At 43.2% G+C, this 26,263-nt stretch overlaps 3 protein-coding genes across 6 annotated transcripts; 2 read left to right on the forward strand and 1 right to left on the reverse strand.

Moving 5' to 3' along the window:
- Nucleotides 1-5,783: 5,783 nt before the first annotated feature.
- On the reverse strand, nucleotides 5,784-9,084 carry il10ra (interleukin 10 receptor, alpha). Its single transcript, XM_011608405.2, has 7 exons — nucleotides 8,808-9,084; nucleotides 8,492-8,612; nucleotides 8,185-8,354; nucleotides 7,945-8,090; nucleotides 7,653-7,809; nucleotides 7,423-7,541; nucleotides 5,784-7,328 (listed from the first exon to the last, which is right to left on the reverse strand). The coding sequence occupies exons 1-7, from the start codon at nucleotides 8,893-8,895 to the stop codon at nucleotides 6,456-6,458; spliced, it is 1,674 nt and encodes a 557-aa protein (XP_011606707.1). The 5' UTR covers nucleotides 8,896-9,084; the 3' UTR covers nucleotides 5,784-6,455.
- Nucleotides 9,085-10,548: 1,464 nt separating this feature from the next.
- On the forward strand, nucleotides 10,549-19,031 carry tmprss13a (transmembrane serine protease 13a). Of its 2 annotated transcripts, none has more exons than XM_029843515.1 (13): nucleotides 10,549-10,783; nucleotides 12,708-12,888; nucleotides 12,959-13,069; nucleotides 13,248-13,409; nucleotides 13,506-13,632; nucleotides 13,738-13,833; nucleotides 13,916-13,959; nucleotides 14,139-14,301; nucleotides 14,374-14,552; nucleotides 14,918-15,016; nucleotides 15,315-15,457; nucleotides 15,544-15,587; nucleotides 18,740-19,031. In XM_029843515.1, exons 1-13 carry the CDS (start codon nucleotides 10,766-10,768, stop codon nucleotides 19,014-19,016), a joined length of 1,644 nt encoding a protein of 547 aa, XP_029699375.1. In that variant the 5' UTR covers nucleotides 10,549-10,765; the 3' UTR covers nucleotides 19,017-19,031. The 2 variants fall into 2 exon arrangements, with proteins under 2 accessions (XP_029699375.1, XP_011606706.1); XM_011608404.2 differs by lacking the exon at nucleotides 18,740-19,031 and adding an exon at nucleotides 15,790-16,834 and having other exon boundaries at nucleotides 10,562-10,783; nucleotides 15,544-15,696.
- On the forward strand, nucleotides 16,923-23,797 carry fxyd6 (FXYD domain containing ion transport regulator 6). 3 transcript variants are annotated; one of them, XM_003968442.3, is made up of 8 exons: nucleotides 16,923-17,120; nucleotides 20,756-20,812; nucleotides 21,130-21,156; nucleotides 21,319-21,354; nucleotides 21,465-21,539; nucleotides 21,645-21,681; nucleotides 21,767-21,816; nucleotides 22,582-23,700. In XM_003968442.3, exons 1-8 carry the CDS (start codon nucleotides 17,021-17,023, stop codon nucleotides 22,614-22,616), a joined length of 417 nt encoding a protein of 138 aa, XP_003968491.3. In that variant the 5' UTR covers nucleotides 16,923-17,020; the 3' UTR covers nucleotides 22,617-23,700. The 3 variants fall into 3 exon arrangements, with proteins under 3 accessions (XP_003968491.3, XP_029699376.1, XP_029699377.1); XM_029843516.1 differs by lacking the exon at nucleotides 16,923-17,120 and adding an exon at nucleotides 17,138-17,462 and having other exon boundaries at nucleotides 22,582-23,797; XM_029843517.1 differs by lacking the exon at nucleotides 16,923-17,120 and adding an exon at nucleotides 17,139-17,485 and having other exon boundaries at nucleotides 22,582-23,797.
- Nucleotides 23,798-26,263: the final 2,466 nt, after the last annotated feature.

The following is a 26,263-nucleotide window of genomic DNA, read 5'->3' on the forward strand; positions in this document are numbered from 1 at the left end:
CACCCAGATCCTCTGTTCACTGTGAACTGTGTGAAACTCGATCCAAAGTTAGAGAAGCGCTACAGGGAAGTGCAGCTTCAAAAGTAGTGGTTAATAATTACCCCTTTATTCACATTTGGCCCAGGGCTTTGTTGTACATATAATATGCGCAGACATACAACGATTTCCCCAAATTTAAGCTGCTCAATTAAAAAAGCAATACCTAAAACGTGATCAATGTTTTCCAGGATATGACCAGAACGTATAAATTAAAACATAATGATCTATATCTACAAAAATAGAGCTGTTACTACACATTAATTCCAAAATCTGTTATATTTATGAGTCAGTTTAGCAGAAACGTGAGTATTGTGGAACAATATTTCACGTTTGTTTGTGGCTTCCCAGTTCCACATAAAGAGACTAGATGGCAGGAGGAAGTCATTTTCACTACCTACTCAGAAATGTGAAACTTATCTCAGCCGTGAAACATAATCGGACTAAAACACTATGCATCTGACGTAACCGTTTACGGGAAATTGTTGAATGTATATATGTGCATATGCATGTGTGTTGTGAGCAGTGCTGATAATATCCTGCGTGGCCGCAAAACCTGAAGCACTATGTGTCCACGTTTGTTGGATGTGAGCCGATATGAACATTTGAAGGTGATGTGTTTTTTCTGTGTGGGCATGATGATTAATCACTTCACGTCAGTGGACAACGATCTTCAAAAGGTATGATAACCACGGCACTTGACTGACGGGAAACTCGCATCATTTGTAACTGACCAGGTCACCCGCCTCCTGTATCCTGAAACCCTTTGGCTTCATCAAGATCAACAAGGAAACGTTGTCGGGTTGTGTTCTGATTCTGACATTGAATACATTGAAATGTGATAAGATCTCCTCAGTTACATTATTACAGGAAAAAAAAAACCTCAGCGTGTTGCCACCTAAATTATCCAGCGAAAAATGTTGCCCCAAAAGTCCCCCGAAGGAGTAGGACAGATTTCCCAGAATTCTTGAGGAGAACTGTATGCTGTAAACTTCATTTGTACACTGGTGTGTTACGGCCGCACTGAAAACAAGGGAAGAAAACAGAGATTTCAAGAATAAAGTTGCAATGTTATGAGAATAGAATTGAAAACTGTGCTTCAAAAAGAGAGAAATGTTTTCTTATGTTACATCATTTTCAGTCTTGTAATAGTTTGACCTTTGAGACTTTACTCCCATATTTCAACTTCTTGTGACAATAATACTGTACAACTTAAAGTCTCTGATTTCTTTAGATTTCTTTCATACAGCAAACACCAAAGCAAAAAGCTGAAGAAACAGAAGCAAGGTTAGTAGAAGCTGAAGGATCAGGAAAGTTGCAGAGGGTCCAACCACTATTCCACATTCCAGAAGTAATGTCCAGTATCCCCATGTTTCTAAAGTCCAGGCAATAGAATTTCCTGTTATTAGTGGAAAAGAAGCCATTACAAAAACTCTACTAGTGATATAATTAAGGCTAACTGGTGGATTTGCTTTTAAATGGATGGAGATGTAATAACTGCACCTGCCAACAGGGAGTCCCCATGCACTTCCCGACCCAGGGATCGTTGCTAGTCCGCAGTGATTTCATCTACAAAGATGCTCCTGGTGGTCCAGAAGAATCATGGGAAAAATGGACCTTCTTCAGGAGAAACTTAATAAATGAGCAGCCGTACATACACTATACACTATATTGCCAAAAGTATTTGACCACCCATCCAAATGCTCAGAATCAGGTGTCCTAATGATTAGGACACCTGATATTTTATACACCTGTGGCCGGGCCAAGTGGCCACAGTTTAGTGGTAGGCCACGTAAACTGACAGAGAGGGGTCAGTGGATGCTGAAGCGCATAGTGCAAAGAGGTCGCCGACTTTCTGTACAGTCAGTTGCTACAGAGCTCCAAACCTCATGTGACCTTCAAATTAGCCCACGTACAGTACGCAGAGAGCTTCATGGAATGGGTTTCCATGGCCGAGCAGCTGCATCTAAGCCATACATGACCAAGTTCAATGCAAAGCGTCGGATGCAGTGGTGTAAAGCACGTCGCCACTGGACTCTAGTGGAGATGCGTTCTCTGGAGTGATGAATAACACTTGTCCATCTGGCAATCTGATGGACGAGTCTGGGCTTGGAGGTTGCCAGGAGAACGGTACATTTCGGACTGCATTATTGAACCCTATGGGTTAGGAATGGGATGGCAATTAAGTTCATATGTGAGTCAAGGCAGGTGGCCAAATACTTTTGGAAATATAGTGGTCCTCACAACTCATCTTTATCCTTTATTATTAGGGTATTAACAGGGTTAAGGTCATGGATAATAGCTGACTGAAAACAGGAGAGCCTGATATTTTCTGCTGGATCTTGATGAGAAAAACCTTTAAACTGTTAAACTTCACAGCTAGGCTGAGAACGATCCTTTGTCAGATCCCGAGACTGCCGGGAAAGGTGGAGGACAGGCAAGGCAGGCTGAGAAGATGGACTGGTTTGAAAAGAATGACTGGTATGGGGGTGTGGTCAGACACCTGCTGACGGTGTTAGAACGTAGACAACTTTATTTTTGTTCTTCGCTGCCAGGTGGAATGTTGAGAAGTAAGTCAAACAGCTGAACGTGGTCGGGATCAGAGGTTTTTCTGGATGCTTAAAAATGGGCAACGAAGGTAAGCATGACCTTTTGACCTGAAACCTGTCCTTTCACTCATCTTCTATTTAAGATCTGTATTGTTATTATTAATATTTTATTCTTCTTATCTTTAGTATTATGGCACTTTTACTTTGTTGGTCCAGTTCCTGTGGCTGCAAATTAAAAATGACTGCTATCTAAGTGGCTAAGCTCTCGTTGTTGGTTAGCATTAAACTGCATTTGACAAAGTGGAAGCCATATATAAGTATAAACGTCACAATGAAACTAGTTTCACTGTCTTTTCACACTGTTTGGGAAGGCAGCACCATTTCCAGCCACATTTATCTCAACTCAAACTTATTGATGAGCACATTGATCCAAGTGGGCCCAAGCAGCCAGACAGATTTGGATAGAAATAATTTATTTCAGGAATGAAGTAGGTTTAGGTTTTTACTTGACTTCTCTGTCGTTCTTTAAAGTGAAAGTCATTTAAGTGGCGGTCGTGGTCTCGTTGTCTCTATCTCCAGGTAGCAGGGTCAACTCAACAGCAGTGGGGGTTGCCGTGGGCTTCGGGATCCTGGGAATCCTTTTTGCCATCGCCATCATCCAATTCTGCTGCAAGTACAAATGCAAAAAATGCAAAAAGTGCTGCAAGAAGAAGAGTGAGTAGATGCCATACGGTTAAGATTGATTCCAGCCCATAATAGAACTCCTTTTCTCATGTGGCCACGTCTGATTTTAGCAGCTACTTTGTGTTTTCTCGCACCTCAAACTCAAAGTGATTCTGACAGTGAAACCATCATTTCTGCCACCACAGTGTTTAAACCTTATTTTCTTTTGTGCCTTTTTCACACATCACTAAGCTACAAATCTCCTCTGCTTCCTCCACAGAGCCGTCACTCAAAGACAAAGTGTTCAGGTATGTGGCTTTTTTAAAAATTTTGATTGAGGATGTATTTCCGTGTTTAACATTGTCGTTGGTCTAAGCCGGAGCGGGTTGTTTTTCTCCGTCTGCAGCAAAGTTGGCGCTCACAAGTCGCCGCCTCCATTCTCCGTCAGTGGTGTCATTAAATGAGCGGAGGCCTCTATCTGCGATGGAACCCACGGCCCTCATCTGACATTTTCCTGTACGTGTGTGCACCTCTGTTCCTGTTTGCTGCTCACCCACACTGAAGTTCTAATCTGAACACGAGAGGGATTTCACCGCATCACCTTTACGTTACCTTAAAGTTTCGATTTTTTACAGCCAATGCTCATGTTGTTTTTCAGGCCTTCAGAGAGGGTTTTAACTTGTCATGTTCAATAGAAAGTTTTGCTTTCATGATGTTTAATCTGTGTAAAATAAGTATTTAATTATAACTTGAAATAATAATTTCAGTTCTGCTTTGTTGTGGGCATTTTCCCAGGCTCTTTCGTACACACACATTTGTACTATCTTTGTGAGGACTCCCTTTGAAATAATGCATCCCCTGCCCTTCGCCAGAACCCTTATGCAAAAATCAAGTTTAACCCTCAACCCTGCCTCGAGCATTTTCAAATCCCAGCAAATCTCTCCTAAGTTTGCTCATAAAAATATGTCCTCCCTATGTAACATGTACAGACACACAGACACACAGACACACACGCGCACACATGCACACACACACACACACACACACACACATATAGTGAGTAGGAGGGGAATGTAACGGTTGTGCTGCTGATGGGAGCAGCAGTTTGACATGTTAACCACAATAACCAGACACATCAATTTTCTTGTAAGCTGCAGGAAACTTCCTCTAAAATAGCATCTGCTGTCTTATCGTACTTTCTATTGTTGGTGCACTTTTCATTTCTTATTAGGTTTCCCTTCATGGCAGTGAATTAAAAGAAAACACATTATATGTTGAAATGGAAACCAGTAGTTTGGTGTCAATAACCTCTTCCATTTCAAGAATTATATCTCAAAAGGAATATCTCAAAAATATGGATTTCAGATTTTGTATTTTACCAGTGTATTGAGTTTTAAGTATAATAATACATTTCAGAAAATAAATTGAGGGACTAAATGTCTTGAAGGCACTTTTGGCATTATCAAAGGGTGGATGAGTCCTGACTTGCAAATTCAGTTCAAAATTTGGCAATTCAGGCTACATTTTTGCCAAAAAAAATCCCTGGTGAGGGCCTGGTGGCTAAATACTTGCCCCCCCCCCCTCCCCCATTCTACCCATAGAGACTCTGGGGACCACAAGTAGACCAGCATTCTGAAAGTGAAGCGGTCTATTGGGCTGGTAAGGTGTCACTAGCTCCTCCAGGTAGGATGGAGCTAGGCCTCTGAGGACTTTGAGGAAGAATTTTTAAAATTATTCCAAATTTAATGGGCAGCAAATGATGAGACACCAGTACACCAGGAGTTATGTGATATCTTTTGTCAGAACTCTGGCTGCAGCATTTTGGATCACCTGGAGGCTTCTTAAAGAGTTGTTTGGACACCCTGATAATAAAGAATTACAATAGTCCAGCCTGGAAGTAACAAATGCATAGACTAACTTTTCAGCATCATGCTGCGTCAGTAGTTTCCTGATCTTTGCGATGTTTCTCAGGTGAAAAAAGGCACTTCTAGAGACTAATTTAATGTGTGAGTTGAAGGAGAGGTTTTGATCAAAAGTTACCCCAAGATTCCTCACAGAGAGACTAGATGTTAATGAGATACCATCTAGAGTGATCATGTGATCTAATCTATCCCTGAGAGGTTCAGGACCAAACACCATGACCTCAGTTTTTCCTGAGTTAAGGAGGAGGAAATTTGAAGACATCCAGGACTTTATGTCTTTAAGACAGGTCTGAAGCTTCACTAACTGCTCTGTCTCCTCTGGAGAGCAATAAAAGAGCGATAAAAAAACGTCTCAGAAGTCTGTTTTGTCCTGATAAACAGTTCGGTTTGGGGGAGAGGCGTCATATCACAGCCTGTAAACCATCACAATTTCAAGAATTATTTTATTTAAACCTGAGAAATCTGAGTGCAACATTAGCTATCATCAGATGGGGAATTTAGAAGAATGTTTTTCCAATAAAAGTGATTATTTTTAAGCTGGGTAGGCTGAAAGCACTGCTTCTGTTTTCTGTCAGTAATTTGCATACAGGCTTCCTTAAACAGTTAGGTTCTATAATTGGTTATGTAGCAGTTTATTAGTTTGGGACTTTTGCTCGTTTCTGTCATCGACACTGACAGGTGCCGGCTGGAGGAGTGGAATTTATACAAAATTCAAGAGAGACAGCTTCATTTACTGATACGCATATAATAAATAAACAGAAATACATATAAATACTCCATACAAATGAAGATCACCTGCAAGGGGAACTGAAGCCTTTTTTTTTTTTTTTTTAAGTACAGAAACTTTCTGCCCTTTCACAAGGGATAATTGCATTTTTTGTCTTATTTAATGATCAGCGCTCAAAAGTTGAGAAAAAAAGGAAATAACTACCAAAATGGCCAGGGGTTCTTTGAATGTCATCCACACTGGTTTCACTTCTAGTGTGCAGCATTTTAGCTAGTGATAAAGACAGAAGGCAGGGTTAAACAAGGTCTTTGCTGTTACGTTGTCGGTCGCTGGAGCCTCTCGAAAATCAGCTGCTGTTCGTGAGCCATGTGGTCTAACCTCTGTTTCCTCCCTCTGTTAAAAACAACGTGTGACTCACTCTTCACGTTTCACGAGTGCTGCATATACAGCTGAAGGGTTTTTTTTTTGGTTTTTTTTTAAAAACCCCAAAACTTTAACACATTAGCAACGACATGGGGGAAAAAGGGGTTTTCTTAAAAATGGTGGCATTACAGAGGATCAGTCAGCTGCCATCTGTACATCACACAGCGAGAGGGAAAAGTTCATATTAATGTCTTGTGATGCTAATGCTGTTAGCATCGGTAAACTCTCCTGACTGATAAAAGCTGAGATATCTTCCACTGCAAAAGAGTCCATATGTGTTTTTTGAGGATAACTTAAAAATGTCATTGCATTGCAAGAGTCCACAGAGTCCTGTTTGCAGCTGTGCAGTCCGTTATCAGTGCACGTAGCTCTGTACTGTCCAATGACCCCCCTTCCGCTGAGGCCCTGTTTGTGGCACCACGTGCACTGGCCTGCTCCAGAGCAGAGGCACACTTGAAGCGGAGCCCTGTAGCCCGACACTACTTCGGCTAAAATGGGGTGACATAGCGTCGATTCGAACACCTTATCACGGACGTCAATCGTCGCAGCCGAAGGGCTCTGGCTGCGATAGTTCCCGAAGACGAGCGTGGCCTTTGGCGACGTGCTGTCCTGTACCTCCAGGTTCATCGATGATAAATGGAGCTGGCAGTCCACGTCCACCCTGCTGTCCATTCCCATTCCAGCGTTGCCGTCGCGAGACCTCCACTCGCTCTGATTGGAGGTGGAGCTGTCTGATCCGCTCAAGCTCCCACACCCGCTGTCGTCATGTCTCCCTGGAGAATTTCCTTGGCCGGTCTCCACAGTGCTGGGTTCCATACTGACTCCGCTGTCCAAGCTTGTCCTCCTCTCCTCCACCTTCGTTTCTTTTGGAGTCTCACTGGTGACTGGAAACTCAACAGGGTTTTTCCCTTCTGGCCTGTCGCTGGAGAGGAACCAGCCTTTGTCTGTCACCACCTCCATAGTCCCTTCTCCGACAGACAGCGGGAGCCAGTTGCTCACAGGCATTTTCTGCAGAGAGGGAAGAAGAAGAAGACCTTAGTTGTACTATCCTGGTGGATCCTACCTCTTTCAGGATAGACAGGATCTCATTAAATGTTCTCACCAGCACAGCGGGAGTTTTCGCAGGACGTCTCAGGTAACACAGGAAGCTGGCTGCAGTAATGGAGGCACAGACGAGCATAGCCAGGATAGAGAGGGATGTCCATTTAATTATGTACCATTCTGCCGGGACACAAAAAAGGAGGACGGACGTGAGACACAGCTGGAGATTAGAACCAATATCTGGTCAACTTTTGGGATCCTATTTCAGAAATGTGGCCATGAACTGGTTACCTTGCTCTGGTAGCACCACACATTGTTTGGGGGACACGCGGCTTCTGGCTTTCGATGACTTGTCCTCCACTTTGACACTCACACAGTATTCAGCCTTCTGGCGCAGCGACCCGAAAGTGGCACTGGTCTGATCAACCACTTTCAGCTCGGACTTATTCTGTTGAAAATCCCATATGGGTCGGGGAACAAGTGTCAGCGCCACAAGCTTTGGTGACGAAGGTGAGCAGAAAAATATTACATTTCCACCGGGATCTTCTGCCGTCTCATATGATTGAATTTTATTTATAATCACCTTTTCGTCTTCACCTCTCTGCTCCAGATTAATGGTGTAGATGACCCCGTAAGGAAAGAGTATGCTTAAAATGTTTTTTTTGTGGACATGAACTGTTAGAGAGCTGGATGTAGGGTATACAGTGAAGGTGGGGGGCCGCAGGTTGCCTGCAAGATAAATGATGGGTAGAAATAAATAATAATAATAACTCAACCAGCCAAAGTGTCATTGCTCTAGGTGCAGACTTTACACTACACCTACTTGTGTTTAGTAGAATTTTTTTCTTTATCCATATTGATGAGCTTTGCCCCGCCACCAGCTGAACTTGGACCTTATAGACCCTGGTGTAGTCGTGTATGAGGCCGCTAAGGTCACAGTAGGTGTGCGTGATCCCCGTGCAATTGACCACCTTTTCCCACGGCTTAGAGTAACTGTGGGCAGAAAACACACAAAGCAGAATAAAGGTCAGCAGCTTTTCTTGCATTATGCCAATAAGAAGTCAAGATTGCAATTAAAGAGGAAGCACTTAAGAGATAGTGGAGAGAGAAAAAACAATACTCTGACATACATTGCCATTTCGACATTGTAGCGGAAGTCTAAGGGAGCGTTTTTGGGACTGATCCAGAAGGCTGTCGCCTCCCCATCCCAAATATCCAACGTCAGATTCTCAGGTGACGGTACAATCAGTCCTACCACAGGAAGAAAGGAAGGAGCAAACTAAACTCAGGCCGTGTGATTCAAAATTAATCCTAGTAACATGCTGAACGTGACCAATTGAGTTTTCAACAGTATTTCACATTGATTCATTTGTCTGGTGCGTTTCTGAGACATCTGTAGAAGAGTCTGTGTCTCCCGAATGATTTTAAAAGTATTGATCAGCCTACCTGAAACACGGCTCACACAAATGGTCAGGAAGACAAAAAACGGTGCCGTGATTCTTGCATTCATTTCTAAAATCCCCAAATGAATCATGAGTCCACAGAATCCAACAATGTTCTCTTATTCCGGCCCTTGAAGCGGTCTCCGAGGCGATCCGGTCATCTCTCAGTTCTACTGAAGCAACAAGTCCATTGCTCGTGTGTTGACTGGCAGGGGTTGCTGAATTCCCCGATGATTACTTGAACGCTGTTCTCCCCAGAAACCTTCCTCTTTTGTTCAACCCTCCCTCTCAGATGATGCGTTTCCTGCCGCAGGCGCAACGCTGACGCGCTGCTGCGTTCACGTCCCCACTACTGTCCTTTCCTACCACTGCTTCTCTTCCTCTTTTCTCACAAGGAAAGGGAAACATTCAGAAGTTCTCCCTTCCTTGTCTGTAAGAAGAAATCAGAGATCTAAAAAAGTTTTTGTAGCGTGTTATGTATGTATGTATGTATGTATGTATGTATGTATGTATGTATGTATGTAGTGTGGTCAATTGGTGGTCGTGGTCACCATTTTATGTCATTTATTTCATGTGCATTCATTAATTTACTTTTATGTCCACTAAATAATCAACATAATATAACAGCGATTGATAAATGATACACTGTGGTAGCCAAAAAACAATCGAAGCCATCAAACCTTTTTCTTGTTTGGTGAATTTTAAATGGACTTTTGCCTCCTTCACGGGAAGCTGGAGGAGTTGTACATCGAACTCATGTTTATCAAATGAAAAGAAAAAGCGCTTCTCTCTGAATAACACTGTAATACCCCAGCTGAGTTTTTGATTTTCTGTTTTTGTCTACTTTGACATGTGATAAGGTTTCATTTACTTAGATCATTGTGGACGTGTTGACCTTTGGTTTCTGTCATGAAGGGGAACTTTTCAGAATCACTCTGAGAAGCAGGAATTATCCAGAAACTTCACACAATATCATATATAATGTCCCCACCTAGTTGTAGCACATGGTAAGGCTTTGTTATCATATAAGGCTTTATTATCCACTCTGAGTAAACCCATAATGACAATTTATAGATTAAGACTAAATTGTCAGTTTCATATTTTTGGCTTTGATTGTCTGTTGTGCATCATTTTAAACATCAAAATACAAGCTGTCATATATATAATATCTGATCGGGATGAGAAGGAACACAATGGCCAGTAGTGGGCTCATGTCCACACCTAAAATCGGTTTAGGGTCGTGGATTTACCCCCAAAAGTATGCCTTTAAACTGCGAGAACCATGTTGTTGTGATCCCAATCCAATCCTAATCACCATAATAATAGAAGCTGCATTATCTTTAAAATGCACCACTTTGGTTTTCAATCCCTCATTACATTTGGAGTTTCCCCCTATGTAGGGGGGCTGGTTAATTATTAGAGGAAGGAATCACATGCATAGTTTCTGCTCCAGGAGACAGTAAAGATGCCACCAAGTCACAAAGTAAATGGGTAATAGAACACCTACATGTGTGCACATTCATGCCTGACTTCGTGCTTGGATCATAGTGCCTGGGAGCATAAGGTGATGTTACATTTATGCTCAGGTGATTAATTCTGCTCTCCTGACACTGCACTTCAGTTCAGCCAACAGCATATCAATAGAATAGAGAAATAGGCCCTGACCAACTCTGACTGCCATAAAACTGGTCAGACAGGAATTCAAATGTTTCCTGAACACACCCATCTCTCTTGGGTAGAATCTAAAGGTAGAGGCCGGCCATGGGAGGTATCAGGCAGACCTAGCTGTATTTAGATGGAGGCCAGGAAGAAACAAGATGCACTGAGGAAGAAAAAGAGATGGGAGAGGGGAGGTGTTGAACATGGCACCACCGTGCTCGAAGCGCTAAGTAAACTCCTGCTGAAGTAGCTCCGCCCACCTGCTCTCACCTCCACTATCCACTTTCTGCTGGCCTGAGACCAATGGCAAAGCATGACCCAGTAAGTTGTTCTTTTTGTCTTTGTCTCACAAAGGAAAACCCACTCTTTGTGTCCTCTCTGTCTCTCTCTGACTTTAATGAATTATCTTAGTTTGTGCTTGATCAATACTTCTTTTGTGTTTATCTAATGTTCTGTATAAGTTTCACTGTGTCAGTTTGGTTTCCTCAAACCTGTGTGGCCCCTTTAGAGTTTAGACAAAAACCTAAACATGGGTTGTTTTGTGACACTGCCTTTTTTTGTGGTTTTTTACCTGAAACTGAACGCTGATAATATTATTTTCCCCTGTCTTTGGAGTGGTGGCTGGAGTTTTGGGGGAGTTACTGCTGGAGTTTCAGAGGTAAACAACCTCACAGACAGATCAAGTCCGATGTTCCGTGTCGCTCCTGTGAGAGTGTAACGCAGACTGGTTTGGTGTTGTCAGAATTACACTTAATCTGGGTCTCAACAGCACAAAGTATAGTTTTAATAACATCTCATATAAAGTTGTCTTCTTTTTTTGGCTGAACTTTCATTTTTGGACATTGAACCTCCCTTTTAAGGTTTAAAAAAACTATTTGCAGTTGAAATTCAGCTTTGCCCCCCTGTTCAGACCCCAGTTCCAGACTTAACAGCTCTATTCCACCACTTCTGAGGCCTAGTTTTGTATGTGTGTTATTTCCTATGGCTACCTCAAGTAAAATACTGACTTTTTAAATGTTACACAAGTCTTAATCTGGGATTTACGCCTTCTGAGCTTTACCATAATGACGGATTTTTCCCATTGTAATGGTGGCCCATGAAATATGATCCTTTTGTACACTGATGGGAAATATGATGCACATGTCCTCCGCCTATTACAGATTCCATTTTACTTCAATTAAGTCGGGTGTTTGCTGCCTGAAGTGAAACTCAATCAGCTTGCAATAGAAATGGTCTTTTTGTACCAGATCCACCTGTAGCCTTTACAATTCTTCCTTATGGATTTGGTCCTATGGGATTTTTCTATTCTCTTTGACTGAAAATAATAACATTGCTTCTACTTCTGATAGATAATTCTTGTTGTCAAAGTGATATTTACTTCGAACTGAAGCACTAAAATCCATCATGTATGTGTAATGACACCAAGTAAAGAAAATTAATTTCCATATAGTTGGATGACACTGCATGTGATCAGGCCAGAAACAAGTCAAGTGACTCCAGCAACTCATCACACTGCATTCCACAACACGACAAGCAATAGAACACATACAGGAAATGCAACTATTAGCTTATTTTGCAGAGCCAAAAGGGGGTCGGGGTGTCATAATTTGTGCACAAAACAGTTGAATTTGGTGTTTGACTGATTTTTGGTGTGTCTGTTTACATTGTTCCAAAACAAATATACCAATCTGGATCTCGTAACAATAATTCTAGTTTGATCTACGTCATTCTGGTTAACTGTCAAACACCAGCTCTGTTTAGCGGGGAATTTAAATTGTTTGAGCATGATTATCTATTAAGTTAAAGTTTTCCAGACCAAACATAATGTATTACGAGGCAGCCACCATGAGGTCACGCCAGAGCTGAATAAAAGTATTATCAAAAACCTCGGTCACCTGCATTCCTCTCATATTTCCTCAAACTGAAAAGAAAAACTAGATAACATAAAAACACGGTAGATGTACTATAATTTGTGACTGAATCTGTGAATCATAAAGGTCAGAGGAGAAGACAGTGATCAAAAAACAGGAAGTTAACCTTTAGGAAGTGATCGTTTGGACACGGCAGTTAGATTGAATGAGTCTTTGCTCCCCAGGTGTGAATTTTGCAATAGTGAGAGAACGCGTGGAGGACAATGGGCCACGAGCTCAGCCATGACAACCAGCAACACGCAAATACCTGCTAAAAATAACCCCTCTTGTTTCCAAGTGCAATGCATCTACGGCCTTCTCTGTTCTCCATGCAGGACCAGCTCCCTCCTCCCTACTACTCTGTGGCCGTGCACACTCAGCCCCCCCTCAAGCCCTATGAGGAAGTGGTGTACGGCACAGGTTTGGGCTTGGACTTGAACCCTGCCACCCAGCCACGTTACATCCCCCAGTACCCGCCGCCTGTGGCCGCTCCCCATGTGGCACTGTCGAACACACGTGAGTGTCGCCAACGCCCGGTGTGTTTTCCTCAGAATAAAGCTGATTTTAAATGTGTGTTTGTGTCTAGCTCCCAGCAGGAAAAAGAGGGGCTGTGGTAACAGCAACCCCAGGTGTTATGCAGGGACAGGAGGGGTCTTACTGGTGGCCTGTCTTCTGGGATTGGCTATCTGGCTTGGCGGTATGGCGTGTGTCACTGTAAAGATGTCTGTCATCAATGCAGTTTTTGTGGATTCCTTATATTATTATAAAAATGGTTATGATGGTGCATAACTCAGCTCCATGCCAGGCATCAATGAAAACAGAATAAGGACAGAGGTCAAACCCTAAAGTCGTATTCATCATATTTCCAACAACAGTACAATTTGGCACACGGCTGGCAGTGGCGTCTCTCCTGGACGACGACGACGACCAAAGGTACGAAAACCCTCCCGTATCCATTGATGACAGCTGTTCCAACAACACTGTGCAGTGCGACGCCATGAAAGATTGCACGCTGGGCTCAGATGAAACCAACTGCGGTGAGTAGGCACATGTAGGCGCAGGCATGTATGGAAATTTTTGAATTTTCAATTGGGGTGATGTAGCTGATTTTAACGGTGACGCTTTCTCCCCAGTGAGGTTCGCAAAGAACAACAGTCTGCAAGTCAGGACATCTGAGGATGGCCGCTTTCTCCCGGTGTGCTACAGCGGGTGGGACCAGAGCTTGGCCAGAGAGACCTGCGTCGCACTGGGATTCAGAAAGTGAGATTTGAGATTTAATCACCGTAATGCCATCCTTTCAGTAAATGATTTTTGCAAGTATACTTTCACATCATGACTCTTCTAAACCCCTCTCTACCCCCTCAGCTTCTACACTGCCAATCCAATTCAGTCCGAGGCTTCTGTTAGTTTAACCATCGACAGCAAGTCCTCCCAGTTCCTCCAGGGCAGGGTGACTGTCAGGTATGCCATTAATCCTGGCCCATAAACCATTCTAACTCCGGTCATAACACTCAGATTTGTATCTTATTGTGGCCATTCACAGCTCTTCCTGTCCAGACCAGCAGACTGTGTCCCTGCAGTGCTTGGGTAAGAAGCCTCCATCTGTTCCTGCACCTACATATCTGTCACAATCTGAAGCCCTTTTTCCTAAACGATTGTAATTAATTACAGTTATATCCAGACTAGCCACGTAATTACAGCATTACTCACTGTATTTCTGTCACGTCTGCTCTCTTGTTTAATCTCACGTTGTCACCTGGTTCTAGACTGCGGGCTGCAGCGCTCCACATCCCGGATCATCGGGGGCAGCATGGCTCAGCCGGGTCAGTGGCCATGGCAGTTGACACTTCACTTCATGGGGTCCCACGTCTGCGGGGGGATTCTGATCTCCCCCGATTTTGTCCTGACGGCTGCTCACTGCTTCCCAAAGTGCTGACACATTTTATTTATTCTTTCAACAAATGTGCACATTCCACTGAGCCGCCTCTATCTGCATTCCAGAAGCAACAAGTTTTCCCTCTTTGCGGAAAACTGGAAGGTGTACAGCGGAGTGGTGTCGCTGGACAAGCTACCAGAGCCCTACAGCGTCGAGCGGATCCTCCTGAGCGAGAGCTACAACAACCAAACCAACGACCACGACGTTGCTCTGCTCAAACTGGCCTCTCCTGTTGTTTTTGACAGTCAGTCAGAACTTCGTTACTGTCAAATTTCACTCACACATTCCCACTTTTAAAAACCTCAAGAGTCCTGTACAGTTTCAGTTATTCGACATTTATCAAGTTTCATGTCAAATCAAATTAAGATCCGAGAGGGGCAGGTCGTAAATCGTTCATCAAACGTTTCTTTCCCTTCAGAAATAATTTTTCAGTCAAATACAAATGAAAAGACAACGCTGTGCTGCAGGACCGATGCTGAGCACGATTGAGTTTTTTTCCTGCTGTTGAGCTTCAGCTGTAATCAGATTTAGCCCATGCTGAGTTCACAGTCCTACTTGGGATCTAATTATATCCCCTCTCATCATCGTCTATCTTTTCCTGTTATGCAGACAATGTTCAACCAGCATGTCTGCCAAACTTTGACCAGAGTTTTCCCCCTGGGACTCATTGCTGGACCTCAGGTTTTGGCATCACAGAAGAACGATCAAGTAAGCCACAATATGGAACCACATACAATAGCATACATTATGTTGTTTATCTTAACCTTTCCTGACTAGGGTCTTCTTTAGATTTAATGCTCAAATCCAGTCCAAGGGCCTCATCCCAGCCGGAATTTCTGTCCTACCAGATAGGAAACATGTTCACCTAGGATCAAACTGTCCTTGGACAAAATGTTTTCTGACTGTGGGAGACAGAAAGAAAACAGAAAACCTGGCTGGACTGGAGAATGAATTTATTTGGTCACCTGCTGCTTTTGGAAGAATAACTTGTTTTTCTTCAAAACAGGTGACACTTCCAGAAGTCTAATGGAGGTGACTGTGGACATCATTGGTGATAGTGTGTGTAACAGCCCGAGCGTGTACAACAATGCCATCACCAAGAACATGCTCTGTGCTGGACACCTGGGCGGAGGAAAGGACTCCTGTCAGGTGAGTGTCCGGAGCCAGTTTAGCGTTGAAGTGGCCACATTGCCGTGGTGAGATTTTTAACATTAAGTGGGGGGATGTTTTCTCAGGGGGACAGCGGTGGACCTCTGGTGTGTCAGGAAGGCGATCGCTGGTATGTGGTGGGGATTACTAGCTGGGGGTATGGCTGCGGCCGAGAAAACAAGCCTGGCGTTTACACCCGAGTCAGTAGTGTTTTATCCTGGATTTACAGCAGGATGCAGGTGAGACCCACTGGAGGGAGATATGACAGCATCTTTGACTCTCTGGTGATGTCCGTGGTTTCATCATTGCCTCTCTGTCTGTCCCTTCTACAGCTAGAGAAGCCCTGACGTCCATTTGTCTATTTGCACAGCCTCCTCAGTGACCTCTGCACTATGAAGTCTTTGCAGGATGCATTTACACCTTAAATATACATATAGAGATGCTGCAGACAGAGACAGAGGAAGGGCTGACGACTGCAGGCACCACGCCCACTGCCGGGTTTATTTCCTGAAGCGCAAACACACACACACACACACACACACACACCTCAATCGATGCACTGGTTTTAGTCCGACACGTGATACAATCAATGTTTCTTTACACCAGATTTTGCCAAACATGACACGAACCTCACTACTGGTATGTATAAGCTGACAGGGATCATATACGCTGATGGTCAGGTTGTTTTGCTGTGTTTATGGGTACCTCAATGAAATAGCCAATCTCCGGTTCATTAAGTTATCTCTAAATTATAATCTAAATCTATAATCTAAATTCCTATAATTTCCCCATTTTCACTCTTGGTTACTTCTAGGTGTAAATGTCAGTTTTAGGACAAAGAAAATACTATTTTTTTCCAATGAACTTTAAGTGGCCATGCCTCTATTGCCTTTAAAAACAAGAGCACAACAAGCACGCTCTCCTCCAGTGAAGGGTCTACTTCGGACATGCTTGGAGGGGCGGAGGCTCGCACTTCTCTGTTCTGTGCCAAACAAACACAGTTTGCTCTGCAAATCCTTGAATAATTATGTTATATTTTAATAGAATTTATAATAGAAGTGTGTTTCCTGCCCCTCCAGGACCCATCTCAGCTTTTTTAAGCTGTTATTAATGGACACTTTATGTTTATATGAAGGTAAAGACAGTGTGTCGTTCTCAACTCTGTTACTAAACTGTCAATAATCCTCTTCTTAATTCTCATACTGTGAATTACTGTTTTCTTTGTAGACCACTATGTGTCTATTTATTGCCGTGCTGACTTACAGTTTTATAAGCGGTATATTTGATTACATTACACATTACTATGATGAAGAATGAGCAAAAAACTCTCCTGTCGAGGTGATTTTGAAATCATGAAATAAAACTAGAGGACAAGGATGCTGGTATTCATACTCTGGTGGTGGTGGTGGTGGTGGTGGTGGTGTGTGTGTGTGTGTGTGTGTAAGAGAGAGACACAGAGAGAGAGAGGATGAGGGAGGATAGTCAGTGAGTGTTGGTGCACTGGATAGGTAGGAGATTATCCATCACTATTTATATATTTTTTCTCTATAAGTGCGTGACCCAATGTTGATAGATCATTATATTTGGAACAAGAATTGCGTCAAATTGTTAGATTTATTTTCTTATTTATTTTTCTGTGGCTGGATTTTTAAAGCAAGAACAGGTAAGTTTTGCGCGCCGATAAGAGCCGTTTCACTGTCCTTTCCTCAGGCTGGAATATCAAAGAAAGCGCACAAGGCGTGACGCGTGTGGCGTTTACGCTGCTGGAGACTCACGGCGCACCGTGTTTGTGGGGAACAGATTAAGGGTGTGTCTGGTGACGCTCGTCGCATCAAAACGCAGCGCAAACGCTTTAGAAACAACAAATCCTTTACCCTTTATGACAAAACTGGCTCGACTCATTTCGGTAACCGTGAAGGCGAGTGGAAGAGGCGACCGTCGTGTCTGATGTCACTCCTGCGTTACTACCGGCCCCCCGGCTCCGCTCTGTCCACAGGATCCACAGGTTGATGCACGCAGACAGTCGAGGTTGGATTTACGGGCAAACGTGACGCGCTGAAATGGATCGTGACAGTGGTTTACTGAGTGACGTCTCTGGGGCGTTATGAGAGCGCGTGAGAACTCAGATTTTATAAGCAGGACTTCTTTGGCGCCAACGTATTGAAATAAATATCAAAATGTATCCTTAAAACTGATTTAAAACCATTCATTAGCGTCACGCCTATCTTTCCGTTTGTCTCTGTTATATCACATCTCCTGACTATTTTGGAGACGTCACCATGGAGATGCGTGGAGACTACACCTCTACAGTGATGTCGTTTTTTTTTCTTCAAAAGGATTAATTAGACGCTATAGGAGGAATACGGTTATCTATTTTGATATTCTGCTCTTTCAGGAAGAAATCAATTGAAATAAATTTGAAAATATAGCACATCTCGAAGAACACTGCATTAAAAATATGAACTTTATTCAAACACACAATCCATTTTCAAGTTAATTTTAAAACACTGAAAACGGATCTGTAGGACACAATTGGCTATTTGACCCGCCTGCTCATATCACCAAAGTGCTTTTTTCCATTAACAGATCTGCAATCAGCTCGTCCTTCCACATGCATCTTCATTATCCAGGTTAAGATCTGATTGCTCTCCAGCTCTTCCCCGATCAGCAGCAGCAGCAGAGGATTTGAAATGTCAGCTCTCGTTTGGTTGTTCAAAGAGGAGGAAATATTTGCCAAATGCTAATGGGACGGTGACAACATAACTACCATATACATTCTTTAGTGTTCTCCTCATCGTGAAGGTGAAGGTGTTTTTCCCAAAGTCAGCTCATAAATGATGAAACTCATTTGTTTTTGGTTTCTGTAAGCAGGCAGCTGACACAGTGAATCACTATCACCTCTGCCGGGAAGTGTTTTTGATTGCAGCACTTTCCACTGGAACCGTCACCATTGCGTGGGCCTTTTCTCCTAAGACGGCGCCTCCTCCACACACCTTTCCCCTTGCATTCCTTCCAGGGATAATATCTTTGTTTCTTATATCTCATTCTCTCTGCCTCTCTTTGTCCAAAGTGTTTACAGTCACCCTGGCTGCCCTTTTTATTATCTACTGTTAGAGTCAAGCTTGGCACAGGATCGTCATACCACAGAACAATAGTCCTGATAAGTCAGGGAAGGGTCAAGTGACACCTGTTGCAGGGAGCGAACGGCTTCAATGAAACATATTCTCCAAGAGAAAGAGAGATTTCTAAAGATTAATTTAAGATTGTAAACTACGATCGCTGGTATGTGGTGGGGATTACTAGCTGGGGGTATGGCTGCGGCCGAGAAAACAAGCCTGGCGTTTACACCCGAGTCAGTAGTGTTTTATCCTGGATTTACAGCAGGATGCAGGTGAGACCCACTGGAGGGAGATATGACAGCATCTTTGACTCTCTGGTGATGTCCGTGGTTTCATCATTGTCTCTCTGTCTGTCCCTTCTAAGCTACCAAAGTATGGAATATCTTAAGGGGAATTCACCTGGTTTCTGTGTAGAAGGAAGACTCCAAGGATGCATTTAGAGAGTCCAACTTAATGCAACCTTGACGACCATCATAAGACATAGATGCAGGTAGGGCAGACAGAGGAAGTTAGCTCATGGGCAAGCCAAAGATGCAGTTCATCATTCGGTTGTTGTTGCCATCGAGCAGCATGCGTGCACAAAAGATCAATATAGCACTTCCACTCAATATTCATGTAGAAAAAGACATATGGGATGGGACAGGGTTTGAAATGGCAACCAGTTCCATAAATAGAAAGGCACTCCCTCTAACGGGGCAGCACTGAACCAATTAAACTGATGAATTCCAAAGAAAGTGGCGCTCCCTTTAAAAAAACACATGCCACTGTGTTTGGCCCAGCATGTAAAGTCTGGATAATCACTCGGCTTTCAAACCTAATCTTTGACTCCAGAAGCGATGGAGGTCAGCCAAAGTGGCACTTAGCTGCGAATACAAACATACAAACATCACTTCCCTGCCATTAACGTGTCTCTGTAGAGCAACGCAAACCATTAGCCTCACACTGATAGACTACCTGCCAGCAGACTGCGAAGAGCGGGAAATAGTATTTGGACTTTCTGATTGGCTGAGTACAGTTGGCTTGGCTATATTTCCGCTATTAAATTTTTTATTGTTCCATTTTTTCAGCCCTCAAAAGTTTGTTGCCACGTGCTCTTCGATCTGGTCAAGTGACGAGTTCAAGAGCGGATTTCCCCATCAAATAAGTGCAGCGAGATTCCTACAGCCACGGAGGAATGATAAAGCAACAGCTGCAGTGCTCTTTAGAGTGTACTGTTTTCACTGTGACTGATGTGGACGCACAACAGACACACATCCAGATGGATAGTTAGTGCGAAGCATAAAAACAAAGAGGGATTCTCAGTCTGAGCTGGTAACGACAGGGTTAAACAGAGCTTCTGGACTATTGAAGGCTTGTTAACAGAGTTATACTACAGCTAATGCATTAGTGTCAAATCTGTATCTGCCTGGCCTGAGAGAGCGCTCTAGAATGATGGCGTATTAGCTGTAGCTGTGTCCTGCATTTGCGGCTAGTACGGCTAGATAATGCAAATATGGGAAACTAAATGTCTGTGTAGATTCTCAATCATCCAGGTCATTGTATCCAAGGTAGTTTTCTATGTCAACTGGACTGGGTTTCTTCTCTTGAAGATGTTTCGCCTTCTAGCCAGAAGGCTTCTTCAGTTCTTGCATCACATTATGGGAAACTAAAGCACACACAAGCCTTTCATTAGTTTCTGTCGCCAGATCTGGACCGGGAAGTTGACCTCACTTGCTGCTATTCCTCATGTGTGCAACTAGGACTTTTTAGAGAGCAATACTTGCGTGTACAAATTAGAAGATCAACTAAATTGAAATTATTTAAAATTATAGACGAAATAAATATAAAATTTAAAAGTCTGAGGCATCAACCTGAACCTCAACCCATTTTGTCAGACACACACTATAGTCGTGTTTGGAAATAGGCAGAGGCAGAGATGCCCACAGGGAGGAAGGCGTCTGGAAGGGAACCGGATGACGTGAGCGTGCTGCCAGCTTGGATGAAATCCATATCTGCAGGCCTTTTGCAGCAGCTCAATTTCACATCGCATTAAACAGATCAACATGTAAACACATCACGGGGCGTTCGCTGTCATTGTTCATGTACAGACACGCGGGGTCATGAGTAGAGGAGCTCAATAACACAGAACTCATTTGTATTTTGGGGCCTTTCATTCACTTGTTCTACTCTATATCAACAGTTGCCATGGAAACTATTTTTCTATTCCTCTCATCTGTCCTGATGGTGTGTGTGGCTGGTAAGTGCCCCAATTACTCATGCACGTACACACATGTACACACATGTACACACATGTACACACATGTACACACATGTGCACACAGCAATTATTGCTTCCTGGCTGTGTGAGGTTGTTTGTGAGGTCTGTTTGTAGTGTATGTTTGAAAATGAAACACACTCACAACTCCTCACCCACCACACTTTGTAGTCTTGGGTCTGGACGGTCACGCTGACGCTCATGTTAGATCAAACGCGGAGACAAAGACGTCTCATCATCGTCTCTGTGTTTTTTCCCCGCTCTGACTGGAAACATTTCTCCCGTCCGTCGCCACTCAGCCGTTGCAGACAAGAGTGATCCCCCGGGTGAGTACTGAACACACATCAGGTCCCCCCACTCAACGCTGACGCCACCGACGCCGGATGACATCATCCTCACTGACGATCGTGATCGCAACCCTGAAAAAAAAATTATTTTCAGGCGAAATGTCAATACTTTGGTTCTGACATTGTCTATTTGTTAAACAGATGGCGAAGAGAAAGAGACCAACCCATTTGTTTATGGTGAGTTAACGCGCCCTTTTCACCCACCTTGAGGTGGCTATGGTGCATCGTTACAATCACGAGGTCAATCAAGGTCACGATCCTCCCTCTCTGCTCGCCAACCTCTGCAGATTACGAGACTCTGCGGATCGGGGGTCTGGGCTTTGCCGTGGTGCTCTTCACTCTGGGCATCCTCCTCATCCTCAGTGAGTTCACATGTCTGTGCTCGTATGTGCTGTTATTTTGCTCACCCACATTTATGGTCATCACCTCCGACTGTGACAGTGATGTCTACTTTGTGGTGCTTTAAGGTCGGCGCTGCAGCTGCAGTATCAAGCAGAAGCCCAGGTTCATCAGTGTCTCTCCACTACTGTTAAATATTTCACTTTAATGTTTCTAACATGTGATTTTTAACAGTGTCTTATCTCCTCAGGGCCCCTGCAGACGAGGAGAAAGAAGAAGAGAACATGATTGTCCCCATGGGTGAGACCCAACCCTTGACATGCAGCCGTTTTGCACTTTTAGCTTGTTTTTGGAGTTCATGCGCACCAGTGCTTTATGAATGGCACTCTTCCAAAGGAGGTCACTGAGAGGTCAAAGGTCAGCTGACATGACTCATTGAGTGCATTGAGTCTTTGCTGTCCTCAAATTTGATAAGAAACACTCGGAGAGGGAGAGTTGTGTCTGTCAACACGGATTCTGCCTCGTCTCACACCGAAAACCACAAAAAAAACCCATAATACTCATGCTGGACTGGAAATGCTTCACTGGTCTGCCATGAATAACACAATAAGCCATTAGAACATGAAACAATTTTGTTTATTTCTTCCAAAAATCTAGAGGGATCATGTTGTTAATGTTTTTAACTCATCTGCTTGGTATGTGTCCTTTTCACAAATGTTATAAAATAGCACAGAAAAATAGTTCCCTCATCATCAAACAGCTGCTGAGAAGCTTGAAAAAGCTCATTTCCAGAACGGCAGTTAAAGTCGCATCAATGTGATCGTGATAAGGGACATTTCAGGAACATTCGGGGTTGTTTCCATGAATGATTGGCAGCAGTAATGATGACTGAATCTCCCGACATTTTTAACTGGTCACTTGTTCAAATTGGGTACTAAAATGTCTAAAATGGAGACAAAGATCCCCGATTGAGGCTGAGTGAGAAAGAAGTTGTTGGTGTCCCAACAGGCAGCACGTGTTGCATTTGTGAAATCTTTTACTGACCCTCTTCTTGTCTGTCTGCAGCGGAGGTGGTTGCAGAGACTTCCACAGAGAACTGAGGACTCTCTGGATCGAAGTAGCCTCTCACTTCAGTACTACCCGAATTTGATGTTAAACCACTTTAATGGCGATGGAAATGTTACATTACATTACAACAACTGGCTGAACGCACGGGCTCGGGAGGACATGTGCACAAACGGCTAAAATGTACAGAAATCTCGAGTACCTGAAGACGAGCCTGTCGCGCTCCATTGTGGTGCCGGTCTGCCAGTATTCTCCTGGTTTCCTGTGCTGTCTTGTGATTTTTATGTTCTTGTTTTTGATCTAAGCAGCAGAGCTGATATAACACTGTCTTTCAGGTGAAGCCGTTTTGTCGTGAGTTCCAGTGTTTATTGTCTAGCATCTTTTATTCAGGGTTTCTAATTTGTGGATATGTACCATTTAAAAGCCTTTGGTGATGTGTTTTAAAGGTTGGATGTGTTTGGATATTAGAGATTGTGTACACGTGTCATGAACCTTATAGCAGACAATCTCAGTGGCCAGAGGTTGCAGGTATTTGCGAGAGCTCCTCCGCGGCAAGATTTTAGCACGTGGACATGAGCTCCTGCGTCAGCTGTCTCACTGCCTTCCTCTACATGCATCCACTCCACTTCAGCATCACCGGCTCAACATGGATTAACTGTTTTCACACTCGTCTATTGTTAGCTTGCCCAATCTCACAAATGGTAATCTGAGCTCCTTCTTTTCTCTTGGGTTTCTTAGAATTCTAGCACCGCGTTTTAAACGGTCTGATGTCAGAGAAAGGAATGTTTGATTGCCAGAGTTTGAAGGAATGTATTATGTCTGTGCAATGATCATGAAACGTATCAGAAACTGGACAGATTAATTCTAATCATGTAGAAAAAAACGCGGTTCCTTGTTTGTCCACTAGGTGGAGCGTCAGACCAGAGCAAAATTAAATGAATTTGCCCAACTTTGGTGCAACCCCCCCTAAAACAGTCTGCTTAATAACATTTGTAACATTTGTGAGAATGCTGGTGAACACTGGTTTTCTCAACTCTATCCAATTCTTATATACAGTCTATGTCAAAATTGTCACAGTAATTTTGTGATGCCCCATCACATTAAAATCACCTTGACACACAATCACACAATGTTTATTCTATGCATGAGGCCTTCGTCGTGTAGCAACCTGTTGAGCTTTTGGCTTAAATTAAAATATATATCTGAATATACATAATAACGTCTCCAAGGATTTTATGGTAAGACAAAGACACTGGAGAGATCAGATTCCCAGGCTCCTGCATATTTGAACCCAAGTCAGTAGGTGCTAATGTGGTGTCAATGTCAGAGAAGGTTAAATGTTGCAGCCTGGAGTTAACTCTGATGATTCATCCAGCACTCCAAAGGTTGGCAGACCTGGTATTTATTGGTACCAAGGGAACAAACTTCATCTTATGAGATGGTAAATGTGTAACTGAGTAGTTAAAGTATGTGGGTGTAAAAGCGTGTGTGTGTGGGTGGGTGGGTGTGTGGTGAGTGTAAATGGGTGGGAATTGGGTTCTTTTGACACGCCCAGAGCACTGACAGGAGCACCTCCGAGACTCACAAACACAGGTACTGAAGTACTGCAGGAGCCTTCAGCAGCTCAGGTGAGTCAGAACTTGCTTTCCTAAAAATGAATAAATTAAAAAAATCACTCTCATCATTAAAAAAAATGTTTGGCGATGGCAGAAAGTATGAGCGGAAAGTAATGTGCAAGGGAAGAAGGAGAAGTGAATGTCTGGGATATATGAGATTGTATGAAACTTGAATTATTAGTGTTCTTGCTTTGAAATGTTCGAGGGCGAAAACTATAATTATTATGCAATTTGAAGACATATTGTCAATATAACCGTCACCACATAGGAAAATAGTCAGAAAAAAACTTTGAGGTGTTATTATGCAGTGTCAAAAATCATGTTATTAACCAATTTTCAGCAGAGCTGGTCTTTGGGAGTCCCGTCTATAACCTTGATTAGGCAGCGCAAGGTCCAAGGTTAATGAATATTGGAGCTGTAATGTATTAATGAGTAACTCTCAGGTATGACCTGCTGCTCAGTGGTGCATTAAAAGACACACAGGACATGGAAGGAAGGCAATAAGAGACAAAGAGGGACAGTTTTGCTCTCCATTCATGTGCGTGTGAGAGATGATGGTGAAAAGAGAATCAATATGGCCATTAGCCTCGGTGAAGATCATTTCGCTCTCAAGTCTGCAGCAGGGAAGCAAATGGAGCGATTTGTCAGAACGTTTAGAGCTCAGCCTCCACGAAAGTGAATAAGCTGATTTCAGTGACACAATTAAACTGGGGACACTTTTAAAAACAAATCCACACCTCAAACAACACGATGATCCTGGTGGAGCTATTTAAAGATCACTCGCTGTGTCATCACCCACCTGTTTGACTGTCCCTGCAGTTTAGTCAGCCAAGCCCACGCACGTGCAGACGCGGCATCATGTCTTCAAAAGGTGAGCGGATCAGAAAGGTCCAGCTGTTTTCCAACAAAAGCGCCTTTGATTTAACCTCTAATATCTGTTACTGTCTCTGCAGGGGGACCCATCGACTACGATGCAGATTTCGTGTACGGTACGTGAATTTAGACCTGAAGTATCTGCTCATGTGCACGTGAGAAGAGTTGCAGTAGATGAACGCATCGCTGTGGTTTTACAGACTACCACACGCTACGTGTTGGAGGCCTTGTGTTTGCTGGGGTTGTTGTGTTCCTCTCCGTCTTATTGCTAGCAGGTGAGACGCTTAGAATGCACTGAGAAGTTTTTGTGCGCTGTTTCCTTCACAGTTCACAGTTTTAGTTTAAAGAAAGACACGATAGCGATTAGCTTTGGAGGTAAAGTAACTGTTTAACTTTCTTTCTTTCTTAAGGCAACAAAATCTTCAATTGTGGCAAGTCCAAGGTAAAGAGAACAGACGTTATAGCCCCACCTGCTGGCCGAATTGTTTAACAATTAAACTTTTTCTGCTGAACTTTAAATATCAATATTAGACATCATGGCCGATATGTTTGAAATGCTGCTTTTGTCCTCTACAGCCAAGGCCGGTCCAGGAGGAGTGAAGACAGATCCAAGCAGGAACCACCAGACTGTGCTGACATGCTAGCAGCTGTTTTTGTGCAAAATGTGAGGCTTTTGTAATAATATTAATAAAAATAATAATAAAGATTAATGGTCCATACAGTTGTTGCATGTTTGTGTGTTCAGTCCTTTAGACTGATACAAGTAAATTAAAAGTTCAAGAAACCCATCAACTCAATTCTTACGAAATGCTTACTTAAAAGGGAGAGGATGCGTGATTTGACCTTTGACGCCGGCGCGTAAAAGTGTTTTACAATAGATCACCACAAGGTGGCGCCAGAACCTCAGCATGATAAGAGAAAGCGTAGAAACAGAAACAACTTCCGACAGAGGCCGAAGCGGAGCCGCCTGCAGAAGAATAGACACAAACTTTGAGAAATTACGTATTGAATGTTCATTTTTAATAATTAATCTCCTGCGAGTTCTTAAAGGGGAAGCTTCAGTCAACGGTCATTTTGTGGTTTCTGAACCCAGTTTAAGACATGACAACTTTGTTCCCATGCCTGCAGCAGAGGACGTTAATCAGAATGTGTGAAAATAGTGATTAAGTATCCACGAGTAAATAAGTGTTTAC

This window comes from Takifugu rubripes, chromosome 11, assembly GCF_901000725.2.
Source record: "Takifugu rubripes chromosome 11, fTakRub1.2, whole genome shotgun sequence".
Taxonomy (NCBI): Eukaryota; Metazoa; Chordata; class Actinopteri; order Tetraodontiformes; family Tetraodontidae; genus Takifugu; species Takifugu rubripes.

Bases quoted from the DNA above. Each gene is read 5' to 3' on its own strand.
- il10ra (XM_011608405.2), bottom strand. From the start codon at position 8,895: ATGATTCATTTGGGGATTTTAGAAATGAATGCAAGAATCACGGCACCG. The intron at 8,613-8,807 runs GTAGGCTGATCA...TTCCTGTGGTAG, and splicing joins TTGTGTGAGCCGTGTTTCAG to GACTGATTGTACCGTCACCT. The intron at 8,355-8,491 runs GTATGTCAGAGT...TTCTGCCCACAG, and splicing joins TACAATGTCGAAATGGCAAT to TTACTCTAAGCCGTGGGAAA.
- tmprss13a (XM_029843515.1), top strand. The intron at 13,960-14,138 runs GTAAGAAGCCTC...ACCTGGTTCTAG, and splicing joins TGTGTCCCTGCAGTGCTTGG to ACTGCGGGCTGCAGCGCTCC. The intron at 15,017-15,314 runs GTAAGCCACAAT...TCTTCAAAACAG, and splicing joins CATCACAGAAGAACGATCAA to GTGACACTTCCAGAAGTCTA.
- fxyd6 (XM_003968442.3), top strand. From the start codon at position 17,021: ATGTTGATAGATCATTATATTTGGAACAAGAATTGCGTCAAATTGTTA. The intron at 21,157-21,318 runs GTGAGTACTGAA...TTTGTTAAACAG, and splicing joins AGACAAGAGTGATCCCCCGG to ATGGCGAAGAGAAAGAGACC. The intron at 21,355-21,464 runs GTGAGTTAACGC...CAACCTCTGCAG, and splicing joins GACCAACCCATTTGTTTATG to ATTACGAGACTCTGCGGATC.